This window comes from Carettochelys insculpta, chromosome 10 (genome assembly GCF_033958435.1).
Source record: "Carettochelys insculpta isolate YL-2023 chromosome 10, ASM3395843v1, whole genome shotgun sequence".
Taxonomy (NCBI): domain Eukaryota; kingdom Metazoa; phylum Chordata; order Testudines; family Carettochelyidae; genus Carettochelys; species Carettochelys insculpta.
Window position 1 is genome coordinate 21,201,683 of NC_134146.1, and position 14,398 is coordinate 21,216,080.

Consider the following 14,398-nt stretch of genomic DNA (forward strand, 5'->3'; position numbering starts at 1 on the left):
AGAGGACCTGTGAGATTACCTGGGAGGCCTGGCGCAGGGCAGCAGCCTGGGTCAACACCTCCCACCCACTCACCATGGTGACAGAAGCCAAAGCTATATAGCATCCTGCTCCACTCTGCCCTGCTGCCCTCTGCTAGCCCACTGTGCTCCACTTCACCTCAGCAAGTTGGGCTTAAGGAGGGTGCGGGCCAAGCAGAGGAGGGGGAGGATTGCCCTGGGCCCTATCCTAGAGTATAGGGTGGGGTGGGGGGTTGCCCCATACCCTGTACCCCCCACCCCCAGGGCAGCCCTGTCTGCTCTACTGCATTTGCTGCTAAGTGCCTAAGTATGAGGATCATATAGGCAATATGGATCAAATTGAGAGAAGAATAAAACAAAATTTAAAAAAACTGGAGGGATTGATTTAGGAGGAAAGATTGACAGAGTGAGTTTTAAACAGTGGCAAAGAGGGTCATACCTGGTATAGGTATTAAAAGAGGATGTCAATGCCGTCGAAGAAAAAGAATTACTTGAGATGATGCAAAGAGGTATAAGTACAGTATGACTTAAAGAACGCAATTAAGAATTGGGGTGAATATCAGAAAATATTTCTTAATGGTATGATCTGTTGCATTTTTGGAAGAGCATTTCAAGAAAATAAGTGAATGTCTCATAACTTGCATAATTTAAAATTAGCTTAGACAAAATACCTTAAAACATACTGAAAAGAAAAATCCTGCATTTGCAGATGATGGTTTAAAATGGCTGTTGGGAATTTCATCTCTTAGCTTCCATTATTTTAGTGGTATATTTTTACTAGTGTGACGTATGCAAGAAGATACATGTACCACTCCTTCTTTAGCAGAACTATATCTCAGTCGTGAAGAAAATTAATTTGGATTTGTTTGACTTTGTTAATTGTAAATAAAACAGCTATGTTTTGAAACAAAAGGGGAGTCCATTGTGAACATCTTTCCAAATCTGAATTAGAGAGCTCTTGTAATTAGATCTTAATCAAAACACAACTTCAAAATGTACTACATGTAACTAATAAAGACAATATTAAAATGAAATAAACAAATTGTACATTCAAGAAGATATTGATATTTTACTTTGTTTAAGCACAGGAAGGATGCAACAAAATTGCAAAGCTGGAACGGTTTTAAAGCTGAATGCAATTTTCATTGTTTTCTAAATTTACTTGTTAGTGTCATAGCACATTATAAAAAATGTGTTTTTAATATCTCTTATCAGTACAAAATGAGATTGTTGAAGACAACATGTTTCAGTTGTCTTGCTGCTGCTTTGCTGACATCAAAGTTCAGGAGTGCCTGGACAACAGTTGGAACTATGATGGTCAATATCCAGATTTTGAGCCATATCCTAGCCTCCCTATGGAAGACTTCCATGGATGCTTGTGGTTGCACTCTATGTAGACCAGAACTAAAATATTTTATATTATTAATGCTAAGAGTTTTTTCTGAATTCTACTTATCTAGAAAGCATCAAAAATGTATCTGCTTAATTTTGAAATTGGAGTACTTCCAACTTTTGAAGATACATGAAAGATTATCCCCGTAAAACTGGAGGAAACATAAAGGCATTTACAGATCTCTTTCTTTGTTGGGTTTCTTTAAATCACAGTTCAAATTGCTGTAGTGTTTGGGGCCAACATTCTGGAACACATCTTCAACCTGTGCCGGGGTAACTTTGACTTCCTGGAACGACTTCCTGACCCATTGCTCCTGAATATCATCTCCTTTCTAGAACTTGAAGATATTGCCAGGCTTTCTCAAGTTTCACACAGATTTAAAACGGTAAAAAAAAATTATTTACAACTTATTTTAAATATTAGTTTGCTTTGGCACATTCTCCTGATTTAGTTTATTTTTAGCACACACATCCTTTACATATGTGTCCCTTTATTTAGATAATAAATATTATTACAAATATTAAGTATTTCAGCCACTCTCAAACTATGGTTTGAGGCCCCATTTTAATGGAGTCACTATGGCTGGCTTAGACTTCCTGGGGCCCAGGCCAAAAGCCTGAGCTCCACCACCTGAGGCATTATATAAAGCCCCAGGGATTCAGCCCCTGGTGGTAGGGCTCAGGTTACAAGCCCCCTGCCTGGGCTGAAGCCCTTGGACTTTACCTTTGCCTCCCTTCACAGGCAGTGGGACTCAGATGGCCTCAAATTTCAGTGCCCCCTGCTGGGGTCATACAGTAATATTTGTTGACATATAAGTGGTCATGGTGCATGAATTTTGAGAAGGATTGGACCCATGCTTCATAGCATGTTTAAGATCTTGTTGTTGTTACACCTGTTCAGCAGTGCAAGATCAGGCTCCATAGAAGATAATACACTGGTTGGTATAGCAAAAGCATTTGTAATGGAGAGTCTCAACTTTAAAGAAATCATGGAAAGAAATATTTTTAAGAAAAATATTGATGCAGCCATGGTCATGTCAGTGGGCTTTTGATAATGCAACTAAAGCTAGAATCTGAAACAATGTAATCTCAGTTACAACTAGCAATTCAAAATTTTCAGTTTGTATGCAAAACCAGCCATATTCAAAACTTAATTATTGTCCATAATGCTGTATTCTTGTGCATTTAGGCTAATTTACCTATAGTGAGGGGACTTTCTTATTATAAGGAACTATGAGGGGCTTTACCAGGTATTTGTTTCTCCTGCCAGCGGCCCTACCAATTTGGCACCTCCTACCCTAAGAAGGCACCTTGCTGGAAGGGAAAAACAGAGAATTTGCTTAGAGAGCAGTTACAAAGAGAACCAGTGAGATTTGCTCCTTGGGCGTCTAGAAGAGCTGGCAGCAGGCGGAGGCCAGTTAGACCCCAGCAGGCCTGTTAAAAAAAATTGGCAGCTTTTACTTGGGAACAGGTCTGAGGGAAGCCAGAACAGGACTGTCTGGCTTGGATTGACTAGTTTTATTGTGGCAGTTTGCAACTAGATAATCTTTAATGTCCTAACTCAAGAAATTTGGTTTAGTCGGGGGCCTACCCTTGACAACATTGGCCTTGAGTCTCTATGAAGGACTAGTGTTTGTGTTATGGACTTCAACATTCATGTAATTATTTTGAGTTAAACTTTAAACGGGTTTCTTCTAATCTCAGAAGGGGACTGGTCTGAAGCTGACCTGAGCAGATAGATAGGCCAGAGAGGGAGCAGACCATTGCAGACACAGGATACTCAGGGTACTAAAAACAATGAGTCTCTGCAACACTGTGAGTTGATGTGTAATATCAGATTATATGGTCAGTATTACATCTTGCACTCACTGTGAGGGTGTGATGTCATATGGACCATATAATCAAGTGGTATTTAGGCCTTCCTCACATAGCCTCACCACATTTCTTCTTTTCTTAAACTGTGTCTTACATTTTCTTTTGAGTTTTATCTTGATGTTTGCAATCACTAGACTGTGGTCTGAGTCTATATCCGCTCCTTGGAAGGTTCGGCACTGCTGTACTGATGTTATCCATCTTCTTCTTATCAAAATCATGGTCTATCATGTTCTTGGACTTCCCATCATTCAGTCACCATGTCCACTTCCTACAGTCCTTTTGTTGGAATCTCGTGTTGCAAATCACCATCTCATGCTCTGTAGCAAACTCTAACAGTTTCTCACCTCATTCATTTCTTTCTCCATATCCAAACCTTCCCCTGACTTTCTCCCAACCTTCATTATCAGTTCCAACCTTTGCATTCCAATCTCCTCTGATGATCAACACATCTTTCTTCGGTATCTCCTCCACCATCTTTGTCAAGTCTTTATAAAATAGCTCAATCTCTTCCTCCGTACTGTTGGACATGGGCACACACACCTGAATGACTGAGATGTTGAACGGTTTTGCTTCAAATCGCGCGACCATCATTCTTGTATTCACTGGTTTGTAATGCTCTTCTAGCTGTTTTGCTAAGAATGAATCCAACTCCTGCTTCATGCTTCATTTTGTCTCCTGACCAAATGACTTTGCAACCGTATATCTCTCCTGATCCCATCCAACACATCTCTGCCAGTCCAAGTATATCACATCGATATCTCTCCATTTCCTTCCGAAGCAGCTCTAATTTTCCACTTGCCCACAGTGTTCAGACATTCCATGTTCCAATGGATAGCATATGTGTTAGGTGTAATTTTCTTTCAGTAGCTAACTTATCGACCGAACCCCGATTGCTCAATTGGTATCGCAGACCTTGTTTATCCGGGCGACGTCCGAGCTGGCATCTTTTAACATTTGGTTGTACTGGCATCAGATTTCATTCATATTGTTGTTTGACAGTCAGCACATCAACAACAATGGTATTTGGAGACAAGGAAATAGGAAGGAAGATCCGTGTGGATGGTATTGAACTAGAAAATGTAGAGAAGCTCACATATCTGAGGAGCAACATAACGTATGATCAAGACTGTAAGAAGGAAATAGCGCCTAGAATAGCGAAAGCAAGAGCGAGTTGAAGGCGATGGATAAGATCTGGAAAAGCAAAGCAATTAGCTTAAGAACGAAGCTGGGCGTCTGGAAAATGTGTATTCAGCAGCATGTTGTATGGATGTGAGACAAGGGTGATAACGAAAGATTCAAAAAGAAAAATATTGGCGTTCGAAAGGAGTTGTTGTTGTTATAGAAAGATCCTGAGAATAGGATGGATGCAGAAGGTCATCAGTGAGGAATTATATAGGAAGATGCAGCCAAAAGAGAACCTGCTGCAGAAGGTTATAAAACAGAAGCTACAATTATTTGGACATATTTGCGGAATGAACGACAAACGAAAAATCAAGACCCTAGTATTTGGCATAATGGATGGTTCGAATGGGAGAGGCAGACCCCACAGAGAATGGATAGATGAAATAGTAGATTAGTGCAGAGCTAGTCTACAGAAACTAAGCCACTCTGCACTGGATAGGGAAAGATGGAAAAAAACCGTGAGAGAGGCATCAGACACCAATGGGCGCTGAGCCCATGGTTATTGACAATGACGATGATATTTAGGCCTTCTCTTTTATGAAGTCAACTTTCTTCTTCACCTTTGGATACACAGACTGTCAGCTGAGAGGAATTTAGATTTCTATACCATCTTAATATTTTATGGACATTGGGCTCAGTTATGACAGTAAAGTGGGGGAAGCAATAGAGGTAATGATGTAGACTCATCAGCCCAACCAGAGCTTCTGGAGGCTTTTGCCTCATGTACATACAGTGCCTCAAGGAGTGGAGAGTGAGCATTGATACTGTCCTATGCTTAACCTAACAAAACAAAAAAGCAGTCATGTAGCCCTTCAAAGACTAACAAAATAATGTATTAGGTGATGAGCCTTTGTCTGCTTTGTGAAAGTTCATCACCTAATACATTATTTTGTTAGTCTTTGAAGGGCTACATGATTGCTTTTTTGTTTTGTTAGGATACAGAATAACATATCTCATATAGCTGGAAGGGACATCACAAGGTCACCTAGTCCAGTCCCCTGCCCTCTTGACAGGACATCACTCTTTTTTTTTTTAAATCTGTTTTGCCCCAGTTCCCTAAATGGCCTCCTCAAGGACTGAGCTTACAACCCTGAGTTTAACAGGCCAGTGCTCAAACTGCTGAACTATCCCTCCCCGCGGCTACCTCTCTGTACTGTACTTCACCTGGGTACACTATACATTGTCTTGATCACTGGCCCCAATAATTAGGGTGGGGACAGTGCCAGGAGGTTGCCCCTCATTTTCTCTGAGAAAGAGGCCTTGATTACGAGCACTACAGTGGAGTGGTCCTTGTGCTCTATAATCTCACAGCAATAGTAAATTTATTTATCATTTCCTTCCCAACCATATTAGTAACTTATCAACCCAGAGCTTTGTTCTTCCTTTCCAAGGTAAAGAAATAGGTAGCTGCATCCTTTCATTTCAAGCCCTTGCCAAGTATTCTGGCTAAGTGACATGGCCACAAGTATCCCGCAAAAACTCCTAGATAATATCTAGCATTCCTACTGGTAGCTCTTGCGGCATACCATCTTTTGCCCCCCATCCCATTATTACTACAGCACGCTTTCTACTTCTTGTTCTTGCCAAAGACCCAGACTATCGACCAAAATATCTGTACACATTTAAATACATTCACTTTCAATTACTGGCATGCTCCTGTTTTTTTTCTCGCCGTGTTATTCTAAGCATAAATATCTTTTTCTGTCCAGAATTTAGTATCGAAGTGAATTTTAAGGCCAGTTTTAAATATTATCACTGTTGCATTTTTACTGGGTAATATTTTAAATAAAGACAGCGTAAAAGAAACTGTAATATCAAATTAAGTAAGGAATGACTGCAGTGTCTTAACATGAACACCACTACTCAAGAACTTCAAGAGGTTTTTTTTAAAATATCATTATTTACTGAAACCTACAATATACTATTTTCCATCACTGGCTCAGTAGATTTCTTGTATTTACCTTGTTTGTGGATTTTTAAAAGGCTCTACAAAGGCAATTATTGTAATGTAAAAATATTACTTATTTCTGTGATTTAAAATAACCACAAGAGGGGGCTATATACATGATGCAAACATGAAGATAAACATTTCTGAGATTATTGTTCTGTAACTAGAGTCCAGTTTGCTCACACTTAAGCTTGTTTCATACCAAAACAAAAAAGCAGTCATGTAGCACTTTAAAGAATAACAGAATAGCCTATTAGGTGATGAGCTTTTGTGAGACAGACCCACTTCTTCAGATCATAGCCTTACCAGCACAGTCTCAATACATAAAGCAGAGGTCCAACAATTGTTATCAAGGTTTGCAAATCAGAAGAGCAGAGGGACGGCGGGGTGTGTGTGGAGTGGGAAAGTTAAGAGTTAGATAAAACATCGAAGTATGTAAGAGTCGTTATAATGAGTCAGGTAATTGCCATCCGTATTCAAACTACTTGTTAATGTGTCTAATTTGACTATGAATGTGAGTTCCGAGCATTCCCTCAGTAAATGGTTGTTAAAGTCCCTTTTCAGTAGAACACAAACTTTCAGGTCTTTAATAGAATGGCCCACTCCATTAAAGTGCTGTCTGACAGGTTTGTGTATTTGGAGATTTTGATGTCTCTTCTATGCCCGTTCATTCTTTGTCAAAGAGTGCGTCTGCGCTACAGCTCTGTTTTGAAAGAATGTCTTTCGAAAGAGAACATCGAAAGATGCTCTTTTGAAAGGGAGCGTCCACACACGTCGGAGGGACCGAAGTTTCAATCCGTTATTTTGAAAGGCCTCCCAGCACAATTTTGAAAGAGAGTGCCCACACATACAGGGTGCTCTTTTGAAAGAGCAGGAGCAGGAAGCACCATGGGCAGGAGGGGCAGCTGCGGGAGTGGGTCGTGATTGGGTGGTGGTCGGGGCCAGGTGGCCGGCCATGGCCTGGGTCAGGGTGTTGAGGTTGGCTGCCACCCGGTCCAAGGCCCGTTGCTCCACCTCCAGCCACTCTCGCAGCATGCTGGAAAGGTCCCGCAGTGCTGTGGTGTGGGCAGCCTCCCCCGTATCCTCCTCCTCACCCAGGTGGTACCGGCGGATGGCTCAGTGGTGGGCCCTTGCAGGGACATTGCAGGGTCTGGGTAGCTCCCCCTAGCCCTTGGTGGTGGGGCTGGTCCGGCCGCTGGCTAAGGGAGCTGTGGAGGCAAAAGGGGAGACTAGGGGGGCCATAAGTCCCAAGCATTGATCCTTGTGCCCCACCCAACCGGGTGCCCTGTGATGCCCATGTCCCGGGGTTCCCTACGTGGGTGCCAAGGGCACAGGCTTCCCCATGCTGCCCCCCGGTCCCTCCACAGTCACCAGTCTGTGGTGCTCTCCCACCCATGTGGTGCTGAGCGCCGTGAGTCAGCCCCCCATCCAGGCCCAGGGAATGCGGCTGTCTGGAGTCCACAGGCCCCAGGATGGCGGGCTCGTGGTGGGGGGTGCGGCAACCCTGGGCAAGATCGGATGCCCCTTCCTCAATCCCAGGGTGGCTGGTGTGCAAGCCACCTACCTGTGGGTCCCTCCAGGAAGTCAGGTGAGGTATGGACAGATGGGGCCCGGCTGGACGGCCCAGATGGGATGTCGATGATGAGGGCCCCCTTGCTTGAGCTCTCATCATCAGAGGTGGTGTCCAGCCTCCATGGGCGCCTGGTGCCGGGCACATGTCCAGGACGGTCCTCCTCTGTCCCCGTTTCCTGTTCTGAGGCCAGGACCATTGTGTCCAGCAGCACCGCCGGGGGTCCTGCCTCCTTGGGCCCAAGGAGGCAGTCCAGGTCTTTATAGTAGGGGCAGCAGGTGGGCGCTGCCCCTGACCGCCCGGACGTGTCCCAGGCCCTACAGTATTCCTGGTGCAGCTCCTTCACCTTAAACCTCACCTGGTCTGGGGTCTGGGTGGGGTGACCCTGGCCGGTGAGGCCTGTGGCGAGGCGCTGGACACCACCACGTTCCTGCGCCGGACCCGTCTGGTGCAGGATGTCTTCATCTGCCCAGAGGGCAAGGAGGTCCCGTACCTCAGCATCGGTCCAGAAGGGGGCCCAGCGCTTGGGGGGCTGTGGCTCCCCTCCTGGGAGGGCTCCCTGGTTTCTTTGGGGGGTCCCTGGGGTGGGCAGGGGTTGGGGGCACTGGCCATGGTGCCGAGGAGGGCTCAGGGCTGGCTGGAGCATTGTAACAGGAAGCAGCTGTGCAGCAAAGTGTGCTCCCTGCTGCCTGCATGCTCTCAGCTTCCTGCCTGAGGGCTTCTGGGAGCCTATGTCCTGAAATGCAGCCAGACACTGGAGCCATAGAGCTCCGCTTGTGTTGGGAGTCTCACTGCCACCTGCCAGCTGATCGCAGCCATGGAGGACCCGCTCTTTTGAAAGTGGGGGGGCCACAGAGCATCTACATATGCACTCTTCTGAAATAATCTTTCAAAGGAGGGCGCTCTTCCCATCCCAGGAAGGGAGGACCAACTTCGAAAGAACAGAGTTCTTTCGAAGTTAATTTTGAAAGACCATCATGTGTGTAGATGCTCCGCAGGTTCTTTTGAAAGAATTCGCTCTTTCGATCTGGATTTTGAATGTATTTGCTAGTGTAGACGCACCCAAAGAGTGTTTTCAGTCTGTCCTATATACATGGTGTGTGGGCATTGTTGGCACATGATGGCATATGCGATGTTAGTTGAAGAACAGGAGCATGTGCCTGTGATTCTGTAATTAACATGGTTATGTCCAGTGATGGTATCTCCAGAACAGATATGTGGATGAAGTTGGCAATGAGGCTTCTTGCAGTAAGATTCCTTCCTTTCTAATTTGTCAACCCTGATAACAATTGTTGGACCTCTGTGCTCTATATATTGAGTCTGAAGAAGTAGGTCTGTCCCATGGAAGCTCATCACTTAATAAATTATTTTGTTAGTCTTTAAAGTGGTACATGACTGTTTTTTTGTTTTCATAGGTTACAGACTAACACGGCTATCTCTCTGTCACTAGTTTCATACCAGTGTAATTCCATGAGTTCTGTGGAGTTACTTCAGGTTTATGCCACTGTAATAGAGAATATAATCTCACCAAAATTTCTAACACTTTGAGCTGGCTGTTGTGTTATTTATTCTGAAATCCATTAGAACTGAAAGAAGAAAATAATACTGAATTGAGATTTTCCATGTATGTTTTATCTATTACATATGAAATACTAAAAGGTAGTCTCCCATAATTTCAGTTTAATACACTTACCAATTTCCTTGGCACAACAGAACAGAGAACTATAACACTCAGAAGTTTTAGGAAAGCTTTTAAAATTCATCCCTTTTTCTTCTTTCGGGTTCTTTGAAGTAGTATTTCCCATAATTCCTGCATTCCCATTTTGCTCAGACAACCCAGCATGTAATATGATGATGATAATACAACTACCACAGATCAGCGGTAGAACAGATATTGGAACCAATTTATAGTGTTACATCAGTGCATTTCCATTAACTACAGAGGGACTGTACTAACTTAAACCTTGTAAAACTTGTGCGAAGGGAGAATCAGAGTCAGTATATTACTCTTTGGTTGTATCATATCTGAATAATAACTTTGTTTTCTCTTTCTGCTTGTGCTATAATGGCCAATGTGATTGTTTCCAAACCATTCTGTTTATGCAGCCATTCAAAAGGGGAAAGCATGGCCTAAGAATAACAACCCATCTGCAGAAATGAGCTGCTCACAATTTTTATGAAAGCATCTTTCAGTTACATAGGGGCATTGAGCCAATCTGATCTAACCGCAGAGAGTCTGACCGTGTAACAACAAAAGTAAATATATTTGGCCCTTTTTCTTTATTACAAATACATGTATATATGTTTTTGATGTGATTTGTAAATAACATTAGCCAAATTTTCTGATATAAACAGGCACAGCTCCATTAACTTCAGCAAACAGTATAGCCCTATATGTTCTTCTTCAAGTAGTGTTCCTATGGGTACTCCACTGTGGGTGTATTTGCACCCCTGCACCTCTAATCAGAAATTTTTGGTAGCAGTGTCCATCGAGCCCATGAATGTGCTCTCCCTCCCCTGTGGTCTGCCTGGAGGCTATTTAGCACTGCACGGGTAAAAGCCCCTCATTTCCTTCTCAACTCTCCTTGGCCTTTCAGGGAGAGAGCAGTTGTCCTCATCTACAACATTAGCGTAAAGAGTAGCTGGTTTTGGTTTCTTAACAGTCTTATTAGTCTTAATAGTCTAACAAAAAAGCAAAAAAGCAGTCCAGTAGCACTTTAAAGAATAACAGTATAATACATTAGGTGATGAGCTTTCGTGGGACAGACCCACTTTTTCAGATCTGGAAAATTCTGATAAATGACAGCCAAGATAAAGAGAATTTAAAAGAAAAATAGAAAAAACAATTAAATAAAAAGTAGTGAATCAGCAAGATGCGACAGGAGAAAGGAGGAAGAAGAATAGTTCTTCTGTGTCTATTCAGGTAAGTGGGCTGCCTGGGATGACTATGAATATCAAAGGTGGGGAAACTCTCTTTGTAAAGCATGAGGTAATTGATATCTTTGTTGAATCCAAGGTGAAAAGTACCAAACTTGAGAATGAACTCCAATTCTCCCTTTGTAATCTGGTGTTAAAGTCTCTCTTAGAATGCAGACTTTCAAGTTTTGAATGCTATGACCTCCTAGTTTGAAAAGCTAACTGACAGGTTTATGTGTCTAATGTCTGATTTGTGCCCATTCATTCTTTGGGGAAGTGATTACCCAGTTGATCCAATATACATAGCAGAGGGGCATTGCTGGCACATTATGACATGTATCACATTGATGGAAGTGCAGGAATATGAGCCCGATCGTGTAACTGACTTGGTTAGGTCCAGTGATGGTGTCTCCAATGTAAATATGTGGAGAGAGTTGGCAACAGGGTTTGTTGCAAGGAAAAGTTCTAGGATTAGTACTTCTGTGATGTGGCATGTGGTTGCTAGAGAGAATTTACCAGAAGTTAGGTTTCTGTAAGAAAGAACAGGTCTGTCACCCAGGGTCTGTGAGAATGCAGCATCATGCTCCAGTATAGGTTGTAGATTGTCAATAATGTGCTGGAGGAGTTTGAGTTTGGGGGCTATAGGTGATGACAAGTACTGTTCTGTTGTTAATCTTCTTGGGCCTATCTAAGAGTAGCTGGTTTCTGGGTATTTGTCTGGCCCTGTCAATGTTTTTTTTTGTTGGTTTTTTTTTTTTTTTATTTCTCCTGGTGGGTAGTTAAGTTTTCTGAATGTCTAGTAGAGAGTTTGAAGTGTTTGGTCTGTCAGTAGGGTTGGAACAGATGCAGTTGTATCCAAGGGCTTGACTATAAATGATGGATCATGTGATGTGTCCTGGAGGGAAGCTGGAGGCATGTAGCGATCAGTGATTTGTACTGTGGTGCCCAGAAAATGATCTCTCATGTGGAAGGGTGAAGGATGAGATTAATGGTGAGGTGCAGGATGTTGAAATCTCTGTGGAATTCTTCAAGAGCGTCTTTACCATGGGGGCAAATGATAAAGATATTGTTGATGTAGCATAAGTAAAGGAGAGATAATAGGGGATGGGAGCTGAGGAAACACTGTTCTAAGTCAGCCATAAAAAAGTTAGCATATCGTGGGGCCATGCAGGTGCCCCATAGCAGTGCCACTTATCTGGAGGAATAAACTGTCCCCCAAATCAGAAATAGTTGTGGGTGAGGGCAAAGCTACATAGCTCATCCACTAAATTTGCTGTGGTAATATCTGGCTTAGTGTTCCTAATTGTTTGTAGTCCATCTTCATGTGGGATATTGGTGTAAAGAGCTTCTGTATCCACGGTGGCAAGGATGATATTTTCAGGAAGATTTCAAATGTTCCGTAATTTCCTTAGGAAGTCAGTGGTATGTCAGAGACAGCTAGGAGTGCTGGTAGTGTAGGGCTTGTGGAGGGCATCTACACAGCTGGATAGTCCTGTAGTAAGGGTACCAATACCTGGAATTACAGGACATCCAGGGTTTCCAGGTTTATGGATTTTGGGAAGCAAATAGAATAATCCTGGCTGGGGCACCAAAAGCATGTCTGTGTGAATTTGGTCCTGAGTAGAGGCAGGGAGTTCCTTAAGAATGTGGTGTAGTTTACTTGGTATTCTTCGGTGGGATCAGACGAAAGAGGCCAGTAAGATGTGGTGCTGGAGAATTGTCTAGCTGCCTCCTGTTCATAGTCTGATTTATTCATGATGACTACAGCACCCCCTTTGTCAGACAGCTTGTGATTAATAGTCTAAGATAATTAGTCAATGTCTCTTTTTTAATTCCCTTAGTAGTTTAAAAAAAAAAAAGGAAAAAGAGACAGAGAACTTTAGTTTCTTTCCTCTCCTGTTTGGGGACCCCCCCCGCCCCCGCATTACAAAACTAGTTGTTTATATCAGGTAAAGAAAAGAGAGAAGAAAATCTTTCTCCTGCATTCCTCATGGCTGGAGCTACTCCGCTCTGAGAGGTGCCTTCCCACAAGCAGTTCCTGTAACAGTCAGACACTTTCACTGTGTCTGCTGTCTGGTTAAGCCTCACAAAAAGCGCCTCTCCTGCCAGAGGTAACGGGGAAATCTCACAGGAGCTGGGAGTTGATGTTAAAACCCCTTATGGAAAGGGAACTTCTTGTTCGAGTGATTTCCCCTTGGGTGCTACACTGCAGGTGCTGGGCTCATCCTGGTACCATGTATTGGAGACTCTTCATAGCTGTGTCTGGCTGGAGTGCGCATTCACTGCTGCTGAATCTCTCCGTTTGTGCTCTTTTGACCATGTGCGCAAACCGGCTCAAGCCAGTTCCTCTCATCCGCCCTAGGCTGCAGATGGAGCTAAATGCCTCTCTTCAACTTGACATTGTGAGACTAAATAGTCTTCTAAAATTCTGTATATAGTTCTTCTTTATAGTTTAGTCGCTGTCCATTCGTCCTTCTAAAAAAAAGAAAAAAAAAAGTTAAGTTACTGTTTGTTAGACTTAGACCTTCAGAGTTAGGTTTCCGTTGGACTCTTGTATCTATACCATTTTACTGTTACCAGTTGCATAACCTCAGCTAAAGGACTGATTTTCATGGAGCCCCTGCACCATGCTGAGCTCACAAGGGTTTATGAAATGCGAACAATGCCATGAAGCAAGGCCTGCCTCGGATGGCCACTCCAAGTGCATAAGGTGCCTGGGAGAGGGTCATATCCCACAAAAATGTCCGCATTGCAGGACAGTAACTGCCAGAGATCGGCATGATTGTGAAATGCACCTGAAAATGATATTGTTTGACAAGGCTCTTCAGCCCTCTACTGAAGAGCCCCGCGGAGCCCAGGAACAACATACACTTAAATGCAGGGCCTTCTCCTCAGCTACTTTGCCCTCTCAGAAATCTAAGACCTTGCTGGCCAGGTCATTCCCTGCTATTTCACAGAGCATTCCTATGATCGTAGCAAAGCCTGGCATTTCTGGCACCACCTCTGTAAAGTCTAAGCTGGCCGCAAGCAGCAAGGTGTTAAAGTCCACAGCACTGACATCTAAGCCCCCAAATCCTTCAGAACCAAGACTGCAGACTCCTTCTTTGAAGCACCTGGTTCCTAGCACACCAATGCTGATAACTTCCTCGGCACCGACAACTGCCATGGCACTATCACTGGCACAGTCTTCTCCGTCTCACAGTCTTCAGATTTTGCCCACCCGATTACTAAGAGATTTCTCAAGGGGCTCACAAATATACACCCCCCACGCCAACTGACTCCTCCTCTGTGGAGTCTTGATCTAGCACTACGGACATTGCTGAGACCACCGTTTGAAACCCTGGCTACTACTCCTCTTAAGTTACTTACCATGAAGGGAACCTTTCTTCTCACCATCATATCCACTTGTAGAGTCAGCAAAATAACAGCCCTCGTAGCGGGACTTCCATACACAATCTTCACTAAGGATGGAGTGAGCCTCAGACATCATTTGGCTT

General features: G+C 43.5%; 1 protein-coding gene across 1 annotated transcript in view; it reads left to right on the forward strand.

The window, feature by feature from the left end:
• Positions 1-14,398, forward strand: part of FBXO36 (F-box protein 36) — a 55,820-nt gene that overhangs the window by 35,529 nt on the left and 5,893 nt on the right. Inside the window, exon 3 of the mRNA XM_075004186.1 lies at positions 1,624-1,796. Within this exon, the coding sequence (XP_074860287.1) occupies positions 1,624-1,796 (173 nt within the window). The remainder of the gene's footprint in view (positions 1-1,623; positions 1,797-14,398) is intronic.